Source organism: Pundamilia nyererei, unplaced genomic scaffold, assembly GCF_000239375.1.
Source record: "Pundamilia nyererei isolate P.nyererei 1_Seehausen unplaced genomic scaffold, PunNye1.0 scaffold00120, whole genome shotgun sequence".
Classification (NCBI taxonomy): domain Eukaryota; kingdom Metazoa; phylum Chordata; class Actinopteri; order Cichliformes; family Cichlidae; genus Pundamilia; species Pundamilia nyererei.
Window position 1 is genome coordinate 731,518 of NW_005187521.1, and position 17,705 is coordinate 749,222.

Here is a 17,705-nt window from a genome sequence, read left to right on the forward strand (position 1 = left end):
ATAAAAGCATGAATCCATCCTGTCTTTTATCAGTGATTCAGGCTGGTGAATCTTTACTGGTGTGTGAGCAATATTTTCTCTGCATACTCTTAGCCCCTTACTACCAGCTGAGTGTTGTTTAAACTCCACAGCCTACCTGAGTATTTTTGCTTTATTGTTCCTTTATGACCACGGTGTACACATCTTCTGATGGCTGCTTGTAGCAGGATAACAGACCATGTCAGAGAGCTCAGATTATCTCAATCTGGTTTATTAAACATAACAATGAGTGTGCTGTACTCATATGGTCTCCACAGTCACCAGATCTCACTCCAATGGAGCATCTTTAGGATGTGATGGAATGGGAGATTCACATCATGGATGTGCAGCCCACAAATCTGCAGCAACTGTGCGATGCTGTCATGTCAATATGGACCAAAATCTCTGGTGAATGTTTCCAGCAGCTTGTTGAAGTCAAAAGAGGGTCCAACCCAGTACTAGTAAGGTGTACTTAATAAAGTGTCCAGTGGGTGTATATCTGTTCAGTGCATAACCCACAATAATATATAAACCCCTCCAGTAAAGCAGTCAAAGTCAAAGCTTGTGTAACCCAACAGTAACTTGTTTGTTTAGGTCAGTGGACGCCACCATCTGATTAAAAGTTACTCAGTCCAAAAATGACTTCTTAACCTGCGTTACATCACTGAGCTCGTGTGTTTATTGGTGAAATGCAAACAAAGAAAAACAAACAGAAAAGAGGCAGTGGGTACCTTTGGTTTAGCAGAGGATCATTATGTTTCATGGTGGTTTAAAGCTTTATTGGCTTAGAATTCAATACAACAAATGGCAGTGTGGGGTTTTTTCTTCTTTTCTTTTTTTATATAAAACAGTATTTTCAAACACATCAGGGGTTTTAGCTATTTGTCACTTACTTTGCTTTTGATATGGCATTAAAATATAATACGATTTGTACTTCCAATCCATGTAAAGGGAGAGTGTCTGGCCGTGTTTATGAGAGCCTGAGAAGAGAGACATTTTTTGTCAGGGTCAAACGGATGTTCAGTGCGTAGCCATGGGAAGGAAACTAGTGATATGCGGGTGCTTGGATGATGCAACAGCTGTTGGGTAAGCTAACTGCTTTCCCGGTGACTTTTTCTTTTTAATTCAAAGACTCACTGAGCCAATTCTTGCAAACTTTGGACTAAAACCTTTTCAGCCCAAGCGAGGGTAAGCTGACACATGTTCAAGCTACGAGCATGGACATTTTGTAATGAGCGCCATGAGGTTCTACTGTACTTACAAAGTTCCACAGGAATCAACAGCGAGAGAAATAGTAGGAAGAAACGAGCAAGAAAGAAAAGAAAAGCGGTTCCACTCGAAGCAAAGCAAGAAGTAAAACAAGCGCATTCAAACCAAAGAACATGACCCTGTTCATCGTCCAGTCTCATTCTTTGTCATTTTTGAACGCGGAAGAGATTCCCGCTCATCGTTGACAGTGCAAGTCTAACAGGACAAGTCTTTCAGTACATAGTCTCAGGAAGCATCAGAGCAAAGAGTCCAGTTCATGGCTTCCGTGATTATGTCAGGTTAAAACAATCAAATTTTAAAAAAAAGAAAAGAACAAAAAATATATATAGAAGAAAAGGAAATAAACCAAAACCTACATCTAGATTACAGCTGCTGTGTGCTATCTGAATGTACAGAAAATGCATGCGGCTCTGAGTGCTAGAAGAGCTTGGCCTTCTTTTTCATGTCGTTGCGTTTCCACAGGGGAAGCCTGTCAAACTCCTGGATCTCCATTCCAAAGATGTCAAAGAACGTTTCAGGTGCTAAGTGGCGCTAGAAGTGAGAACAAAGGTGGAGAAAAAACAAAAGGAGGGGAGGGTGGGGGGTGTTCTCAGTTAGCACCAAAGCCATAAAAAAAGAGGTCACAACAGAAACGACAAGAAGCAAATGGATACTGCATATTCCTCGCTACGGTCGTATTTGTGTAACATGCTCTTTACACAAAGCAGAGAAATGCAGTATTAATTGCAGAAGGTCAGGTGGAAAACCGATACCTCCAGTCTGGTTCTGTCCACATCCCTGGGCAGTTTAGCTCTCCCTCTACTGGTTATCATGAGCATTTCATAGGGATACACCTTCAGGAGGAGACATTCATCAGTGGACAAGTCAGATTTACAAGCTTTTGAGTTCAGCTTCAGAACAATTTACAAACCATTTTCATGAAACAAAACTATAAAATTGGAACATTTTAGTAATTCTACTGCGACACAGGGAGCACTGGGTGGGAGAACAGGTATGTGACAGGAGGCTGACTGGGTCGTTGTATTTTTTAAGTCACTGGGGAAATGCAGGTGCTATGACGTGTGCACTTTCTTTCACTTTGGGTGCCGAAACGTGCAACAGATTAGGGGGAAAACATGGAAACAGAGTTACGTAACAGGCTGTAATTTTTAGATTAATTTAAAGCAAACTAAAAAAAAACAAAAAACTGTAATGTAGGCCAAGTAAATCCACATGGGTATGACTGTCCTGGAAATCTAAGGTGTTTGGATTTTTTTTAAAATAGCTAACTCCTTTGGTGCAAGAAGAAATTGATCACATTCAATGATAAGCAACTAGAAGTTCTTTGAAGCCTCTCACCAACTCATATCCACACAGTAATGCATATACGCCATTATATACTACACAGTATATAGTGATATGAGTTGTTTGGATGACAATTTGGGCGTTGGATTCTCTACTGTATGGTGCATACAGTATCCAGCCACTTTAAATCAAAGCTATGTGCAGATGAGCATGGAGAAGCCGGCATGCTAAGCGCTAGAGTGACTCGGCAGCTCCTAAAGCAGCATGCTGAACCCGGCTAAGGTGAGCCTTTCACTTCCTGCAAAAGTATTTCTTCCACCAATGTCCCCACACTACAGGGTTTATGCCATATCGCCTCGGACGTTTTTGTTTTTTTATCCGGATGAGATTTATTACAGTAAAAAAAACTCCATTGAAGAAGTGAACAATATATAATTTCAAAAAGAGATCTATCTACAGTACGTAGATTACAGTGTCATCAGTACAAAAAGAAGAAGATACTTGCTTTCGGTTCCAACATATTAGGCATAGATACTCCCCTGTCCATCCTTGCAAGTGCTGCACGGCCATCCTTAATGTGCTAAAGAACAGAACATACACAAATGTAATATAGTGGAAGGGGACTGCAGGGATAATGGCATGAATATGTCCACTAATGACAGTGGGCACAATTTTCACTGGATGGAGCAAGTAGCCTGGATACTGCTGTTCGGTACCTTAAGTAGTATTTACGATGGGCAGTCATTTACATGTTTTCTGAATGACTACGTTCCCTCAGGTGAGTTTTAAAATGACACAGCTACATACTGAGTTTAGCTTTGAGTCATAACACTGATAACACAACACACAGAACAAGGCATGAGGCAATGACTGTATATTGGACTTCTAGTACACTGGTTCAGCTACCGGGCTGTGCATGTTTGATTCTCATATTCGAGGAATTTGAAATCGCTCATGCCCCGTAGCTGACAATAATCCAACAGTGATGCAAGCATGTAGCAGGAGTGGGCGGTGTGCATTCAGGGCAAAATTTTTCTTGGAACCCACGTGCAAGCAAAATGTGTGATGCAAGATGAGGAGGCATGCCATGTGAAAAAGCAGATGAGGGACATACCTGAAACTCTGCAGGACAAAATGGGACAGAAAATGAGACTCACAGTTAATGGTTTTGCTGTCAAGTCCCCTGCCAAGCTACTATTTACAACACTGCTGTCCTTTGATGACACACGCGAATCATTGTGCAAATATTTCAAAATGCATGTTTACTTATGTACACGTAGCAAGCCGATTCTGAATACTGCTGCTGAATAGCTCTGGTGAAAACTGACAAGAGATTTGTTGGGTGGCTGTTTTTCGGTAGTATCTCTCACCTCTGCCTCCTCCGCACATGTCCCCATAGCTGTTGTACTGGGTGAAATCTGTGGACTGAGGCTGCAGGAACACACGAACAGTACATCAGCATTAACATGTCGGCATTTTCTTTCTCAACTGAGACAAGTTCATTTAATTTTTAATTGAAATATTTAAGGCACATCAGGAATTAGTGCTTCTGCTACTGATGTCAAGACAGACTGCATTTGAAGGTGGACTTATTATACTCATTTCCAGCTCCATGTTTTATTCTGGAACTCCAGTAAAGTAGTATTGCATAATTTAAAGTAAAAATCTTTTACAGGCCCATTATGCAACCCCTTAGTTCAGTCTAGGCCTCAAACACACCATTTTAACTTCTGTCTCTTTAAGGCCCACTTGACTCCAATTGGCTGCCCCTCGCCTGGCTTTGCAAACACATGAGTGCTTGTAAGGCCTGCCCCACAGTTATAACCGTGCCCGAGATGACCATATAAGAAAAATGTGTGCAACTCTGATGTCAGTAGTTGGCAAAACATTGGAAATCAAGGATTCAGAGAACTCTGCACCCTTTGCCATTAACCTCATTATGTAGTGGGTATTCATATAAAAGTATGTTCTCACCCGATGTAGCCCATTTCTTCCATAGCCAGGCAGAGAGTTAGTTTTGGTTGGAGAAGGCTGATCTGAAATATGAATGTTGGCCAATTAATAATTAATTACTTATATTTGTTTTTAGATTTTAAAAAATGAAAATCAGGAATAAACCATGTTAGAGGATATGGTATATTCTAACCTATAAAAAAAAGGATCACCAAGCATTAGACTGACAAAGTTGCTTGGTACCTGCATCACAGCTGGTCTGTTTGGGATCGTAGCGCTGAGCCGAGAGGCTTCGTGCATGGCGCTCCCTTATCTGCTCTTTTTCCATCTCCTCCTTCAAAATGAGCTTCCCCAAACCGGACTGAATCTACAAACACGCATACTCATAAGAGTTACACAGCTATCGAAAGCTTTTGGAAAAACAGATGTATTGCATCTAATATTGACCGTGTTTGTTGACGGTGAAGCTACTCGACCGACCTTACTGAGATGCTCCTCCTGGAGCAGCTTTCTTTTCAAAGCTTCTTCCTCCTCCTCTTCTCTAGATCTTCTCCTCCCTTCTGAACCTACAGGTTCCAAACACAAGCCAAAAAAAAAACAGATGAACAAAAGCATGCGTATGGAAAGTCACGAAGACACGTCCCTGCAGGATTCCATGCTTCAAACATTCTTGACTAGTACGACCACATTCAATGTTTCATTCACATTTCAAACGTAGACAGAAAGAGAATAGATATGGCCGCCTTGTTTGGGCACCGAGCAGGGAGAAATACACACAGTAAATGGTGGCGGGTCGAACGCAAATGTGAGACAGAGCTGACGAGACAGACAAACAGAGGGACTCATTGGAATATTTGACTACACCGACATGGCAGAAGTTTACACTTCGCCGCTCATGTCGAGTTTTAAAGATGTCAAGTACACAGAACAGCACAATGTAAGACAGACAGACAGAAGTTTGAAGTCAGTCTCAGTTATCTCTGTCCAAGTCATTTGTGGTTCCATTGCATACAGCTAAAGGCCCCGTCGTGTGCAGTAAGGGAAAGTAAAATGGAGAAACTGATGCTGCCTCAAGCAGAAAGTAACATGACAGCAACAGAAACCAAACAACGCTTCTTCAGTTTTGCGCAAGCAAAAAACACAAAAAAACGCAAAAGGCAAATACTGCTATGTCTGAACAAGAGTTTAAGCCTGGGGTAAAGCAGGGATGCAGTTAAGCTTCTGGGGGCAGCTATAGGGTTGGAAACAGGAGAGTTAGGTGGCAGTAAGGTGTCTGTTGTACCACTATGATAGCATCGCGAACATGCCCAACAGGAGCCTACTGTACCTAACGCAGTGAGCGAGTAGGGCCAGCGATCACCCTCACTCCGTGAGCTGTCATCTGGAAAGGGAGCATGGGCAGCGGGGAAGGTGGCAGATCTGATGATCTCATCAGCAGACTTGCTTTGGCGTGCTATGGAAGCTGTATCTAGGTTGGTAACCATGGGAACTGAGCTATCAGTGTCTGGGTCACAGCCTAAACCACAAGTAAACATCTTTGCACCATCTGATCGTCAGGCTCAATGATCATTTAATCCAGGGTCATCATCATTTTCATAAATATATATAAATATACAGTCTTTCTTAACAAGCCACTCCATAACAGAAAAAGCTTGACCTTTTTTCTTATCATAGAAGAAGTGGTGGATAAGACTCATTGTGAGTATTACGCGTATAATTAAAGAAAAGCCTCGAGTGTACACGTGGGTTTCCATTTTAATGCCAGATTGTGGAATTTCCTCTTACTGTTAAGTAATATAGATAGCACACGGAGAAAGACACCGTAGTGACAGTAACGCTCATCCCCCTTTGTGAGTCTCTACTTTGAAACGTGCCACAGGTCTTGCTTGTGGTACCCACTGCCCTCGCTCTTGACTCCTGGAAAATGAAGAGTGGTTATCCCGTAATTGTCACCACTCCACAAATGCTGCACAGCCTCGCTTCACCTACAGGCCAAGCGCTGCTTTTACTGCTATGACTTGTTAAGACGGACAAAGTAAAACAAGCTACAGGTCAGACATAAAAGGATTGGAGACAGACTTCAAACATTGCTTGTACACTGACGCTGACGGTGGCTATGGTTAGATGAATACACAGCTTCAGTTGACCTCAATAACACATAGAGTAGTGGCTACAGTAGTGCTTCCCAACCTTTTCAATAAGAGGAACTAATTTAGACATTCATATTTTTCTTAATTTATACAAATATTGGGTTTTGGGATTGTTTTTTTTAATTGCTTTTCGTACAACTGCCAGAGTTGTGGCCTGCAACCGTAACAACAACTTCATGTTTTGCCAGTTTTTGTTAGTTTTAGCTTCATCATCTTTGGATTTTTGTGTCCACTTTGTATGTATTTTTCACATAATTCATAACAGGTATCCGGTGGGGAATCACTGACACAAATTAATCGTCAAAAGAGAATTTAGTTTCTACTGCAAAAAAGATCATAGTATAACAGGAAAGGTACCGTGTTGTTTGTAGATGGGTGGCTTTCGATAGATGTTGCTCCCCTGATCTGAAAACAGACATGTGCAAAAGACATTTACAGACCATACCGTGCTTTGATGAGTAGAAATGGTTAAAAAAAATCTAGTGTAAAAACAAACGACAGTAAATCATGCTACACCGGGATTTACATTAAAACGTGACCTGTGATACAGCTCTATGTGTTTTTTTTATTAAAAAAAGAGAGAGGGAAAAACAAAATAGCTCCCAAATGGAGAAGAAAGAAAGGAAGAAAGAAAGAGCAGTGACAGGGTGCGCTCCAGCTCCTACCTGGGAGGTGGAAATGTTTAGGGGTCTGAGAGAGAGGCGGGGTGACCGGCCGGCTGTCGGGCCTGAGCGGTAGGGGAGAGCTCCGGCCACTCGGCGGGTCGGTGCCTCCAGTGAGAAGAACCAAGAACAGAAGGTAAGCAGGAAAACTGCAGGGGAACCACAATTTGAACGGTGCAACACACAGGGACCAACGGGACCAGCTGAAGTCATTCTGAATGAATGGGACGCATTCTTTTTACTTTGGATAAATGCGATAAATGGGGCCGAGAAGAAGCAGAGCAGAGGCGTTCTGAATTTTGAGATTAAATGTTTGGGAAACGTGTTATGGGTAATGAAGTTTGATGTCTGTTAGCCTGTTTTAGAATATGAATTCAGAGTTAAGAAGTTAATACCACCCTGCATGCAGCAGCATACCGACACTATAAAGCAGTAAAACCTTTCTTTTTATCTCAGCCGCACAGTTTACTGGAGTCTGGAGACTCATTCAATGCAATACAATGCAAAAGAAATATTTATATATATATCCTTCGTTCAGCACACACAGAAGTATTAGTTAGGATGTAGGGTTTGGATTACTGATACCTCTCTAGTGCATGCAAAGATGTAAAGCACAAACACAAGGAGCCTGACAGCTACTTGGCCAAAGGTGAAGTCAAAGCAGAAGAGGAGCAGAGAGCATGTCAGCGGCTTAAAAAAGCATGGGTTTGACCGAAACATTTAGGCGAGAAATGTTGATGGATCCAGAATGACAGAGTGGGCACTGACGGGAGTCGCTATCCAGGTGATGATGGAGATGATGTGTTGCCTCCGGGGCGGGGGGCGCAGAGAGGGGGCAGCAGATAACAGTGGAGTGGGGCCCTTACCTTGGCTATGGGGGAGGAAGTGGTGTCTGAAAGGGGAGGTGGGGCGGGAGTCACTATTTCTGGAGCCCACACTGTTACTGCACAGGGAGGAGCAGAGCTTCTGCATGCCTGTCAGAGCCTCTGCCAGGTGGGAGAAAGAGTGTGGGAAGGAGGGAGAAAAACCCCAGGACCAGGCAATAGAAGTGGACAGTACAGGACGAGGGAAGGAGATAAGGTGAGACATTGTGGGGCAAACGATATACGGAAAATACAGAGGGGTCAAATGTTGAAAAAAAGAAATAAAACACACCCAAAGTGAGACGTAAGGAGTATTCAAGATGAAGATTTGTTACATTCTAAAAGCAAAGTTTTATGGAAAGAACAGCAAACTCAAACTGTGTTGTAAAAGGGGCAAAACTGACTTGAAGGTAATTACTCTGCAAATGGATTGTCTGCCACGTAAATCAAAGCGAGGCAAAATAACCTCAAGTCAATTTTGGTTACGTTCAACAACACAGGGAGGGAAATGCAAACGTTAAGGCCAGGCTGAGCGAGCTCTGAATCATCATCATCACCTGTTTATCAAAGATTTTTTGGATTCACTTTATGAAAACCCTGAAATCACTACAGTAATACACACAGACACATATACACAAAATGAGTCTTTTCGAGGACCTACCTGGCCGGTGAAAATGCTGCGGCGACCGTGACAAAGTGGGGGTGTATCCATGACGATTATAAACTGGTGATCCTATGGAGCCCTGACTGGTGGACCTCTGAAGGATGCGTTCCCTCCTGTCGTAAGATCCCTGTCAACACAACCGAGTGATTACACAAGCTTCTGATGAACGAGAGCGCACTACACTGGACTGTATTTACTGTCGCCTACAGCAGGACAGTGAGTTTGATGGATTCGCTCACCTCACCAGATGGGGTTGGCGACATGTTTCTTGAGGACTACAAAGAAATCAAACAACTCTGAATTATAACTTTGATTTTCACAAGAACATTAAAGGAAAAGACGAATTAAACTTTGCTTCCTTTTGCATCTAACCTTGTCATCCGGCAAGGGGGAACGTTCCCTCCTGGCAGTGTGGAGCTGTGAAGGACCCAGACGTTCAGTGAGGCAAAAGATCTTTTATTACAGAGTGAAAAATATCTTAATCAGTAATAGAGTCCTTTGTGTTTATTATATCCTCTCTCTCTCTTTTTTGTTGTTGTTGTTGCATAAGAAAAAATCCCTCCGGAGGAAAATCATGTCTCATTTGAGTTTTATTCATGGACCGTTTTTGTGTGCACACAATGAGAAGCACCCAGTCTGTGTGTTTACCTCTCCCACACTCTCTCGTCTCTCCTCTCTCTCATCCAGGGAGGTGGTGTACATAGGTTCATAGGTAATAAGATCGGGGCGCTCAATGTCATAAATGGCTTTGACTTTTGGAATGGCAGCTAGGTCTCTGTAATCAAGGATCTCATTGTCTACTTTTGCCTAGGGAGACAAACAAAGACAAACGTGCACACGTACACAAGAGTACAGGGAGATTACTACTGCTGTGCAAGGTGCAGCTGTCAAACAGCAGTTATGCTAAAAAAGGTGTGGGAAGGGTAATATCATTGACAGTATTTACAGAATCTATTCAGACTGTAGCTCTGTTTGTGACATTTCTTACATAGATAGTGTGACCCGGTGAGCCAGGTATGCTTGAACCAGGTCTGGAACAAATACTCTCAGACGACGACCTCGTCGGCTATGAAAAAGAAAACACAAATGTGGCTGTTAGTCACATCAATACCTGTCAGAGCAGTTAGCCTACCAGGATCCACAGCCCACTGGCACCTGCATATTAGCCAGGATTGTCACCTGGATATTATGCATTATTAGTACACGGTTGGTCTTTGTACCGTATGAGGGATGAGAGGGAACGGCAACCCCTGTATTTACGTTTCATGAATTATATGAAGTACTTTGGAACACTAACATGTCATCTCATGATTAAGTCATTCATTTGCAAATTTGCAAAGTGAATGAGTGATTTAGTGCTGTGATTTGATGTTCTTAAGGACCTCATGCCTGCTTATGGGAAATGAACTGTCTGAATGGCAGCAGCAGGTCTGCACGTGGCATAATTGAAGCTTTTCGCCGAATGGGTAAATGTTGATTTTAGGAAAAAGCCACATCAGTCGTCTGTGTCAGCTCGTCTGCTCCTTTAAATGTGCGAGCACCTTTGTCTCATGCGCCGTCGACATGTTCAAAGACAGGACTGAATGGCTCCGTATGACACACAGAGAGAGGGCACTGCAGGCTGTCTCCAGCAGATGGCAGCATACAGTGCACTGTGTCCTATGGACATGGTGGAACACAGGATGATGCCATCTCATAGCCAATAGCGAAATACAGTACCTGCCTTTCTGTTTTTTGGAGGAATAAGAGGGACGGAGGCATTAGCTGTGGAGGAAGGGAGAGGGGGAGGGGGTTTCACAGGACATCACACAGGGGTTGTACCTTTGCTGCCCGACTCACAGTTCACACATACATCAAGGTGAACATGGCCACGCGTAAATATGCATATGAACAAATATTTATATACACACACATAACACATGGAAAGGCAAACACACACACACACACACACACACACACAGCTGCTTCAACAGGCAAATTATTTTACAGCACAGTAAGTTAAATTTTAACAGCAAGGGAGTGATAAAAGTGTGTTTAGTTAAATATTCCAAACTCTATCTTTTCCTGTAAAACATTTCCGTGACACATAAAAAACCCCAAAAGGTCCCAGATTCCTACCCGCTCCCTGTGCCTTTCTTCTGTTCTCGTGGTGTTCTTGCACCCAGGATGCCAGACTGTTGACCCTGTGCAGGGAGACAGAGAGAATAGATTCAGGTTAAAATGATTAAACACATAAATTAAATTTTATTCATAAGGGCTGCTCATGCTCTAGATCAGGGGTTGTAAAACATAAGGCCCATAGGGCAGAATTGGCCCAGCAAAGACTCCATTTCGGCCCACTGGGGGGGGCTTTAGAAAATGTGAAGAAGGGCATAAGTTTCAATTTTTAACTGTATTTTCACAAGTTTTACAGCTTTTTTCTAGTGATAAAGACTTCAATATGTAATTAAGTAATAATTAAACAATCAAATAGCCTAAATAATTCATATTTTGTCATTACCTAACTATAGAAATTTGTGTTTTTTCACAATAGCTCCACAGTAAAAAAAAAGAAAAAAGAAAAAAAAAGGAACAAATAAATCTGGACCAACTGTAATTTTACACACTTATTTACACAATTATAGTCTTGTTGACAGAAATACTTCATTTACTGCAGCAACATTTCTATTTCATGGAGAAGAACTGAGATGAAATCGCACTTCTTTTTCTTATTGATTCTAGGATAAAGACTTCCCACTGCAGAGACCCAGAGCTGACAGTGTGCCGGGGATTCATCTTTGACAAGTTAAACATAAAAATCCACATAAGTAAGAAGACAAAGAAGGTTACAAGAGGATGCCGAATGGTCTGAGAAAGGAAGTGACGCAAATCGTTTCTTATGTCCTCCACGGTCACCAAATCCCAACATCTAAGAGATTTTAGAGTGATGTGTTTTACGGTGTTTTTCAAATCTTTGGGAAAACAACAAAAGAAGTATTGCTCTGCACTTCAAGACTTAAAGAATGTTGAAAAAATGTTCATTTTGACCTCGTTTTCACCAGCTTTTCACTCCCATCATACTGCAGAGGAACCAGTCTCTGGGTTTACAGTGGCACAAACATGCGTCTGTGGCTCAGGAAGGTAATCTGAATACATCTACTGGAGTGTGGCTGTTAAAAAGACAGCTTGCAGAGAATTATGAGCTTTGTGAGTGTGGTTTTTAGTGTATAATCTCCTATATGAATGTCAGACTATTATAATTTACACCCTTATGACAGAAATAACTACAATTTTCTTTACATTTTCTATCTCCTAATACTATTTCCTCCTTTATAGCTCTAATAGTTGAATAAAATCCATTTCATAATGCTAAACTTTACTCAACCCAAAGAGGAGTGTTCAATTTATCAGTGTCAGTTAACAAACACACACACACAAAAAGAAGCAAAAAGGAACAAAGTTTTGATGAGGCAGCAGCAGCACATGTAGATCCGCTCACCTTGCAGATACATCTCTTCTCCTTCTGTGAACATCTGATTGCACCTGCTGCATCGCGCACAGCTGGGGTGATAGTGCTTATCTCCTGCCTGGAAAACACGGACCGCAAAACAGACTTGGCATCGTGGGGGGAAAAATGAAGACGAATGAAGCCTGCAGTGGGACAGGTGAAGCTGAGCTATGACTTCCAGGCAGTAAACCTTGTGCCCCACCTGCTCTCAGCTGCGCTCGCTTCCTCGAACAGCCCATGTTAGGAAAGAGAGCGTTTCATCAGATCCAGTGTGCCAGTAGTTTCCTTTCTAAAGGATTGCTTCACATGCAAATGGGCAGCAGCGGGTGAAAAAAGTTTCCCTAAAAATGCCATTCAGCATCTTTTCACGTTTTTCTCAGTAGCTCATGGAGTCAAGTGAGGATCTGTGTGACTTTACTGCATCACATTTTGAGAAATCATTTAACGTATTCCAGTCAAACATCTTACTATTTTAAAAAGATGAATATGATGGTTCAAAACGGCACAGTCAACCTGCTTTCAAGTATCCGACCGTCCGGCTTTGTACCTTCCTTTCATAATGTGCTCCAGTAAAATGGTCTGACAGCTAGAGCGCCCAAACTTCCGTCTATACTGACGTACCACTTTGCATGTGGAGCGTTCTGTTAAAAAGCCCAAGCAACCTTGACCACGGGTGATAAATATCCAAATGAATCGCCTGCTGTATAACAACCCTCATTAAGAGGCAAGTGGCTACTCAAAGATATGAAGCCACAGACTAATATTTGCATTTTACTGCATGAGAAAAAATGACTGTAGAAGAAACTTTATAGTGCCTTCTACCCAGCACTCTGCCAAACTCAATTCCCTTTCAGCTATAATAAAAGTACTTCTGCTACATGTGCAGCGTACCATTACAGACACTCCCGATTCCTCTCGATCTCTAACAGCACCGTTAATGACCCCTACATGAATAGGCCATTCGCACTGCACTCCCAAAAGGAACAGACTATATGCAACCTGGCTTTACAGTATTTGGCCTGGGTCTTGGGTCAGTGATTAGGCTTTCAGACTTTGGCTTTGGCTTCACTGATCCACTGGCAGCGGCTCAGGGATGAGACCCAGCAGCCTTTTCCTATTGTCATAAAGGCCTGCCTTAGTGTTGGATTACTGTAAGCCTAGTTGGCTAGCAGTGACATTTTCATACCATTAAATGACACATAACTCAGTGTCTGACCGGATCACTCTTTGCAGAACAAGCAGGCTTGCATATGCTGGAGATACTAGTGAACAGACACAGTGTAAAGGCGTGTTTTTTGAGAGCAGTTCTAATAATGCCTAAAAAGTGTTTCATAACAGGTGATAGCATGGGGATACCAGTCACACTTTTTAAATGTCAGATCACATTCCCTCTTATATAATATTTATATCATTTATGCCTGAGCGTGTTTTTGCAAATGTGTATTTAGGCAGGAGTTGAGAAGACCTAAAATCTGCTAAGAGTTAATCTTTTAGTTGAATACAGTCGTGTCAAGAGTCTGTTTGGCTCGGTGCAGAGGAGATTACACCAGAGATTATCAAACTACATTTCACAATTCTGCTCCATGCAACATCCCCTGTGTGTGTCTGCATGAGAAGCAGAAAGGCAGACACACTCTCAAGTATTAAAGACATCTGAATCCAAAATAATGCAAACAATCTAAACTTTAATTGTACTTTCCCAAAAATGATGATTAAAAATCATTTAAATTCTAGTGATTTAAGGATTTAAACGCTCAGGATTCCCTCAAACTTACCTAAGGCAGGTTCTCAGGAAACTCAGAGGGCGGCCACACAAAGAGATATCTGCGCATACTATGAGTTAAATCAGATATGGATGCGTGTGTGTGTCCTTACCTCTAGCACCTTCCCTGTGATGAATTGATGGCACGCCTCACACTGAACTCCAAAATGGGTCTGGTAGTCCTTCTCACAGTAGGGGGCGCCATCCCTGTGAGGCGAGAGAGACACACGTGGAAACACTTGACAGTGAAATATTACATGGAGCGTGAACCCTGTGCAGGCCTAAATTCAAGCAAGCAGCCTATAATCACAGCAGATATGTGCTCCTTACTTGCTGATGTACTCCCCGGTCAGCACTTTGTTGCAGGCCTTACACTTAAAGCAGCCCAGATGCCACTGTTTGTCCAAAGCAAGGAGAGCCTGTCCGTTCTTAATGTCTCGGCCACATCCTGCGCAATCTACGAAAGCAAAATAGGCGTTGTTTAAAAAGAACACACACACAACAAGAACATGAGTTAAAAGTTGAAGGAAGAATCTAATTAATACTTTGTTTGAAGGCTTGTTTAAAATAAAAGCTCAGCCTTTACATACTAGCTGAGGCATCTTGTCACTTCTGACCCAAGACACTAGATGGTGATAGAGTGTAACCAGCAGCATTCTGACAGCTGCCGCTTCCTATCATCCACTTCTCTCCTATCATGGTTCTAAAAGCTCCATCCATAAGCAAGTAGGATCCCGAGGCTCTAAAAGTGTAAGAGGTTGGTTTCTAAATGAACAATCTTCTTGTCATCTCTTCTTTAATGAATAGAGGATGAAAGGAACGCAGAGCCGACCGCAACCACAGGGGATGATAACTACGTGAGGCATAACAAGGTTGGGATGATGACGTGAGCAGAATCAGCATGCCTTATTTATAGGTGACCTTGTCTAAAAGCTCTCGAAACACCAACAGAGACACCAGTGGGGGATGAGGGAGGGAGAGAGGCAGCTAGAAAGAGCAGGAAGAGGAAGAGAAGGAAGAAAGAGAGGATCCAGAAGAGGAGGGGGGGTTTGAGGGCCACACAATCCAGAGGAAATGCACGGCCATGCATTATTTAGCGAGACCTGTCCTTGGTGTTATACATAAAGGAAAACGGATGGTCTGCACATGAGGCTGGGAGAGGTGGAGGATCTCCCTGAATGCTACAAGTTCTTTGTTTTTACTTCAATTGTAAGTAGGTTTTAAGGGAACTCCTGCACTGTGATGTGGAAAAGAACCATTTTTAAACCTGCTTAACCCCTTAGGATTTCACTTCTGCTTTGCCTTCTGCTCACCTTACATACAAGGTCTTAAATAATCAGGCCCAGTCTTATCTTAAAGACTACATAGCACCATATCACTCCAGTATGCTGCAGGCTTACTTGTGGTTCAGTTGACAGACACCCTCTACTTTTAAGATCAGATTTAAATCTTTCCTTTTTGTAAAAGCTTATAATTAGGGTTGAATCAGGTGACCCTGAACCCTCCCTTAGTTACGCTGAAAAAGGCCTAGACTGCTGAGGGCTTCCCATGATGCACCGAGTGTTTCCTCTTCACTCGTCTCTTTTCACTCTCTCTGTTTATTTACCTGCATTTAATCATCATGTTATGATTAAACTCTGCTTCTTTCCACAGTGTGTCTTTGTCCTGCCTTCCTTCCCTCACACCTGACCAGTCACCACAGATGGCCGCCCCTCCCCAAGCCTGGTTCTACCAGAGGTTTCTTTCTGCTTAGAGGGAGCTTTTCCTTCCCACTGTCACCAAATTCTTGCTCAGAGCAGGTCGTTTGTTTGTCAGGGTTTTCTGTCTATTATATAGAGTCTTAATATTACAATATAAAGCACCTCAGGGCAACTGTGTTTTGGTGTTACAGTATATAAATAAAACAGAATCAAACTGGCTGTTTGGCATGTAGGGAAATTTACTTTTGTGCCAAAGGTTTGACGATCGCTTGATACCACTTTATCATCTTTATTTATCAAATATGAACCTTCCCGGCAGTATTTTCCCAACGGTACCTGAACCTCTCACTAATTAACCGTTTTTAAAACAATAAATCTTGTTTGTTTAATCATTATGAAAACAAAAGAGTGAAAACTATTGACTAACTAACTTACAGCTATAACTTCATGTCAAATACAGTGGAAGGCAAAATATCAGACTAGTAGTTTATTTGGCTTCAATGCCGGAAACAGTTACGTACAAACAGTTCTTTAAATCGAGAATCTCTAGATTCATTAAGAAGAATCATTAAAAAGAATTTTAATGTTAGAGTGCTTGACCAGAGCGGACCCTACTCATTACACTACACAGCCCTGTGGTATATATTCCCCATGATCCCAGGCTCTGTTGATCCCAGGCACAGCTGTGCAAATATTCTCTTTAAAATTCTCTCTAAAAGTTTATTTTTCTTTTATTTATTCATTTTTGTTTGCTTAATCAAAGATGAACACCAGCTTTTCTTTACTTTTGAGTCTTTTTGATCAGCAAGTTCAGCATTACTCTTGAACTTGCTTGGCCTGATTCTAGCAGCACCGACTATCACACAGTTAAACGTCGAGCACATTTAGACAACGAATTATTGAACAGCCAAGCTGCAGCAGCACCTGCAAGTCTCTACAGTTCTATATGGAGCTTAAAGTGTGCAGTTGTGGTGATGTGGCTTTGTAGACGTAACAACAAAGCCATCCAGCATGCTGCTGATTATCTTGTGCTAACTACATTGGCCTTTAGAGCTTTTCCAGTGTGTCTCTGGGCAATCGCTCACAACTGTTTAAGATCTCAAATAAATCGAGAAACACTTTTTACAGAAGTCATTACTGGTTCATGTAACTTCTCAAGTTAAGAATTGAAATACTTTAAAATTACCATGTGGATAGAAATGACTATAGTGTCTGTGGGTACAAAGTTTATGAGTAAGTAATGAATGACCCACGGACAGGCACAACTCCACATTTATTATAGATTTTCACATTGAACTGATTTTAAATTAATGCTAATAATGTGTGGGCAAGATGACTGACATGGACCTGAAAATTATTCTTCACAGCCAAAACATTACCACTAAACTGACTGGTCAACAGCTACATTAAATGCCACGTATGAATCAGGTCTGGAGGCGACGATTTTCCAGACTTTTTGTTTCTCTAAAACCAAATAAATTCCAATAATTCGCTTTCAGTTCAAGTGTAAAGTCTATCAAACTATCATTGTATGAAGGTTAATTCCTTGTTTGTGTAACAGACAATGGCTACTCACTGCTGGAGCCCAGGATGTCCTTTGGTCCTGGAGACATGGGCTCGACACAATATTGACAGAGACAGTCCTTTCCATTAAAGGTCACCCTGTCCCCGGCAGGAAACGGTCGTCTAGAAGCGGGGTGACATCAACAACCAGTCAACAAAGCTGCGCTCCCATGGTAAGTGTAAGAGTTTATTAGCTGTGGCTTGCAGGTTGTTTGACGGTGGTGAAGATGACAGGGCCCAATGATGCGGATGTATGTCAACACTGTCAGCCTGGGGAGCTCATTTAGTCAGATGACGTAGACATGACACACAGCATGCTACTGTAAACTG

General features: G+C 42.1%; 1 protein-coding gene across 12 annotated transcripts in view; it reads right to left on the reverse strand.

Annotated features, from left to right (window-relative positions):
• Window positions 1-755: 755 nt before the first annotated feature.
• Window positions 756-17,705, reverse strand: part of ablim1a (actin binding LIM protein 1a) — a 41,499-nt gene continuing 24,549 nt past the window's right edge. For 4 of the 12 annotated variants that reach the window (XM_005742396.2, XM_005742393.1, XM_005742389.1 and 1 more), the window contains exons 4-25: window positions 17,389-17,498; window positions 14,443-14,569; window positions 14,226-14,319; window positions 12,342-12,429; window positions 10,982-11,046; window positions 9,852-9,929; window positions 9,512-9,670; window positions 9,236-9,280; window positions 9,103-9,138; window positions 8,861-8,990; window positions 8,203-8,322; window positions 7,340-7,444; window positions 7,032-7,079; window positions 5,852-5,992; window positions 5,005-5,090; window positions 4,768-4,891; window positions 4,546-4,607; window positions 3,942-4,002; window positions 3,686-3,693; window positions 3,077-3,151; window positions 2,040-2,120; window positions 756-1,818 (exon numbers count right to left, since the gene is read on the reverse strand). In XM_005742396.2, the coding sequence (XP_005742453.1) occupies window positions 1,705-1,818; window positions 2,040-2,120; window positions 3,077-3,151; window positions 3,686-3,693; window positions 3,942-4,002; window positions 4,546-4,607; window positions 4,768-4,891; window positions 5,005-5,090; window positions 5,852-5,992; window positions 7,032-7,079; window positions 7,340-7,444; window positions 8,203-8,322; window positions 8,861-8,990; window positions 9,103-9,138; window positions 9,236-9,280; window positions 9,512-9,670; window positions 9,852-9,929; window positions 10,982-11,046; window positions 12,342-12,429; window positions 14,226-14,319; window positions 14,443-14,569; window positions 17,389-17,498 (1,957 nt within the window). In that variant the 3' untranslated portion in view covers window positions 756-1,704. The remainder of the gene's footprint in view (window positions 1,819-2,039; window positions 2,121-3,076; window positions 3,152-3,685; window positions 3,694-3,941; window positions 4,003-4,545; window positions 4,608-4,767; window positions 4,892-5,004; window positions 5,091-5,851; window positions 5,993-7,031; window positions 7,080-7,339; window positions 7,445-8,202; window positions 8,323-8,860; window positions 8,991-9,102; window positions 9,139-9,235; window positions 9,281-9,511; window positions 9,671-9,851; window positions 9,930-10,981; window positions 11,047-12,341; window positions 12,430-14,225; window positions 14,320-14,442; window positions 14,570-17,388; window positions 17,499-17,705) is intronic. The other 8 variants (XM_013913200.1, XM_005742391.1, XM_013913199.1 and 5 more) reach the window with 6 other exon arrangements.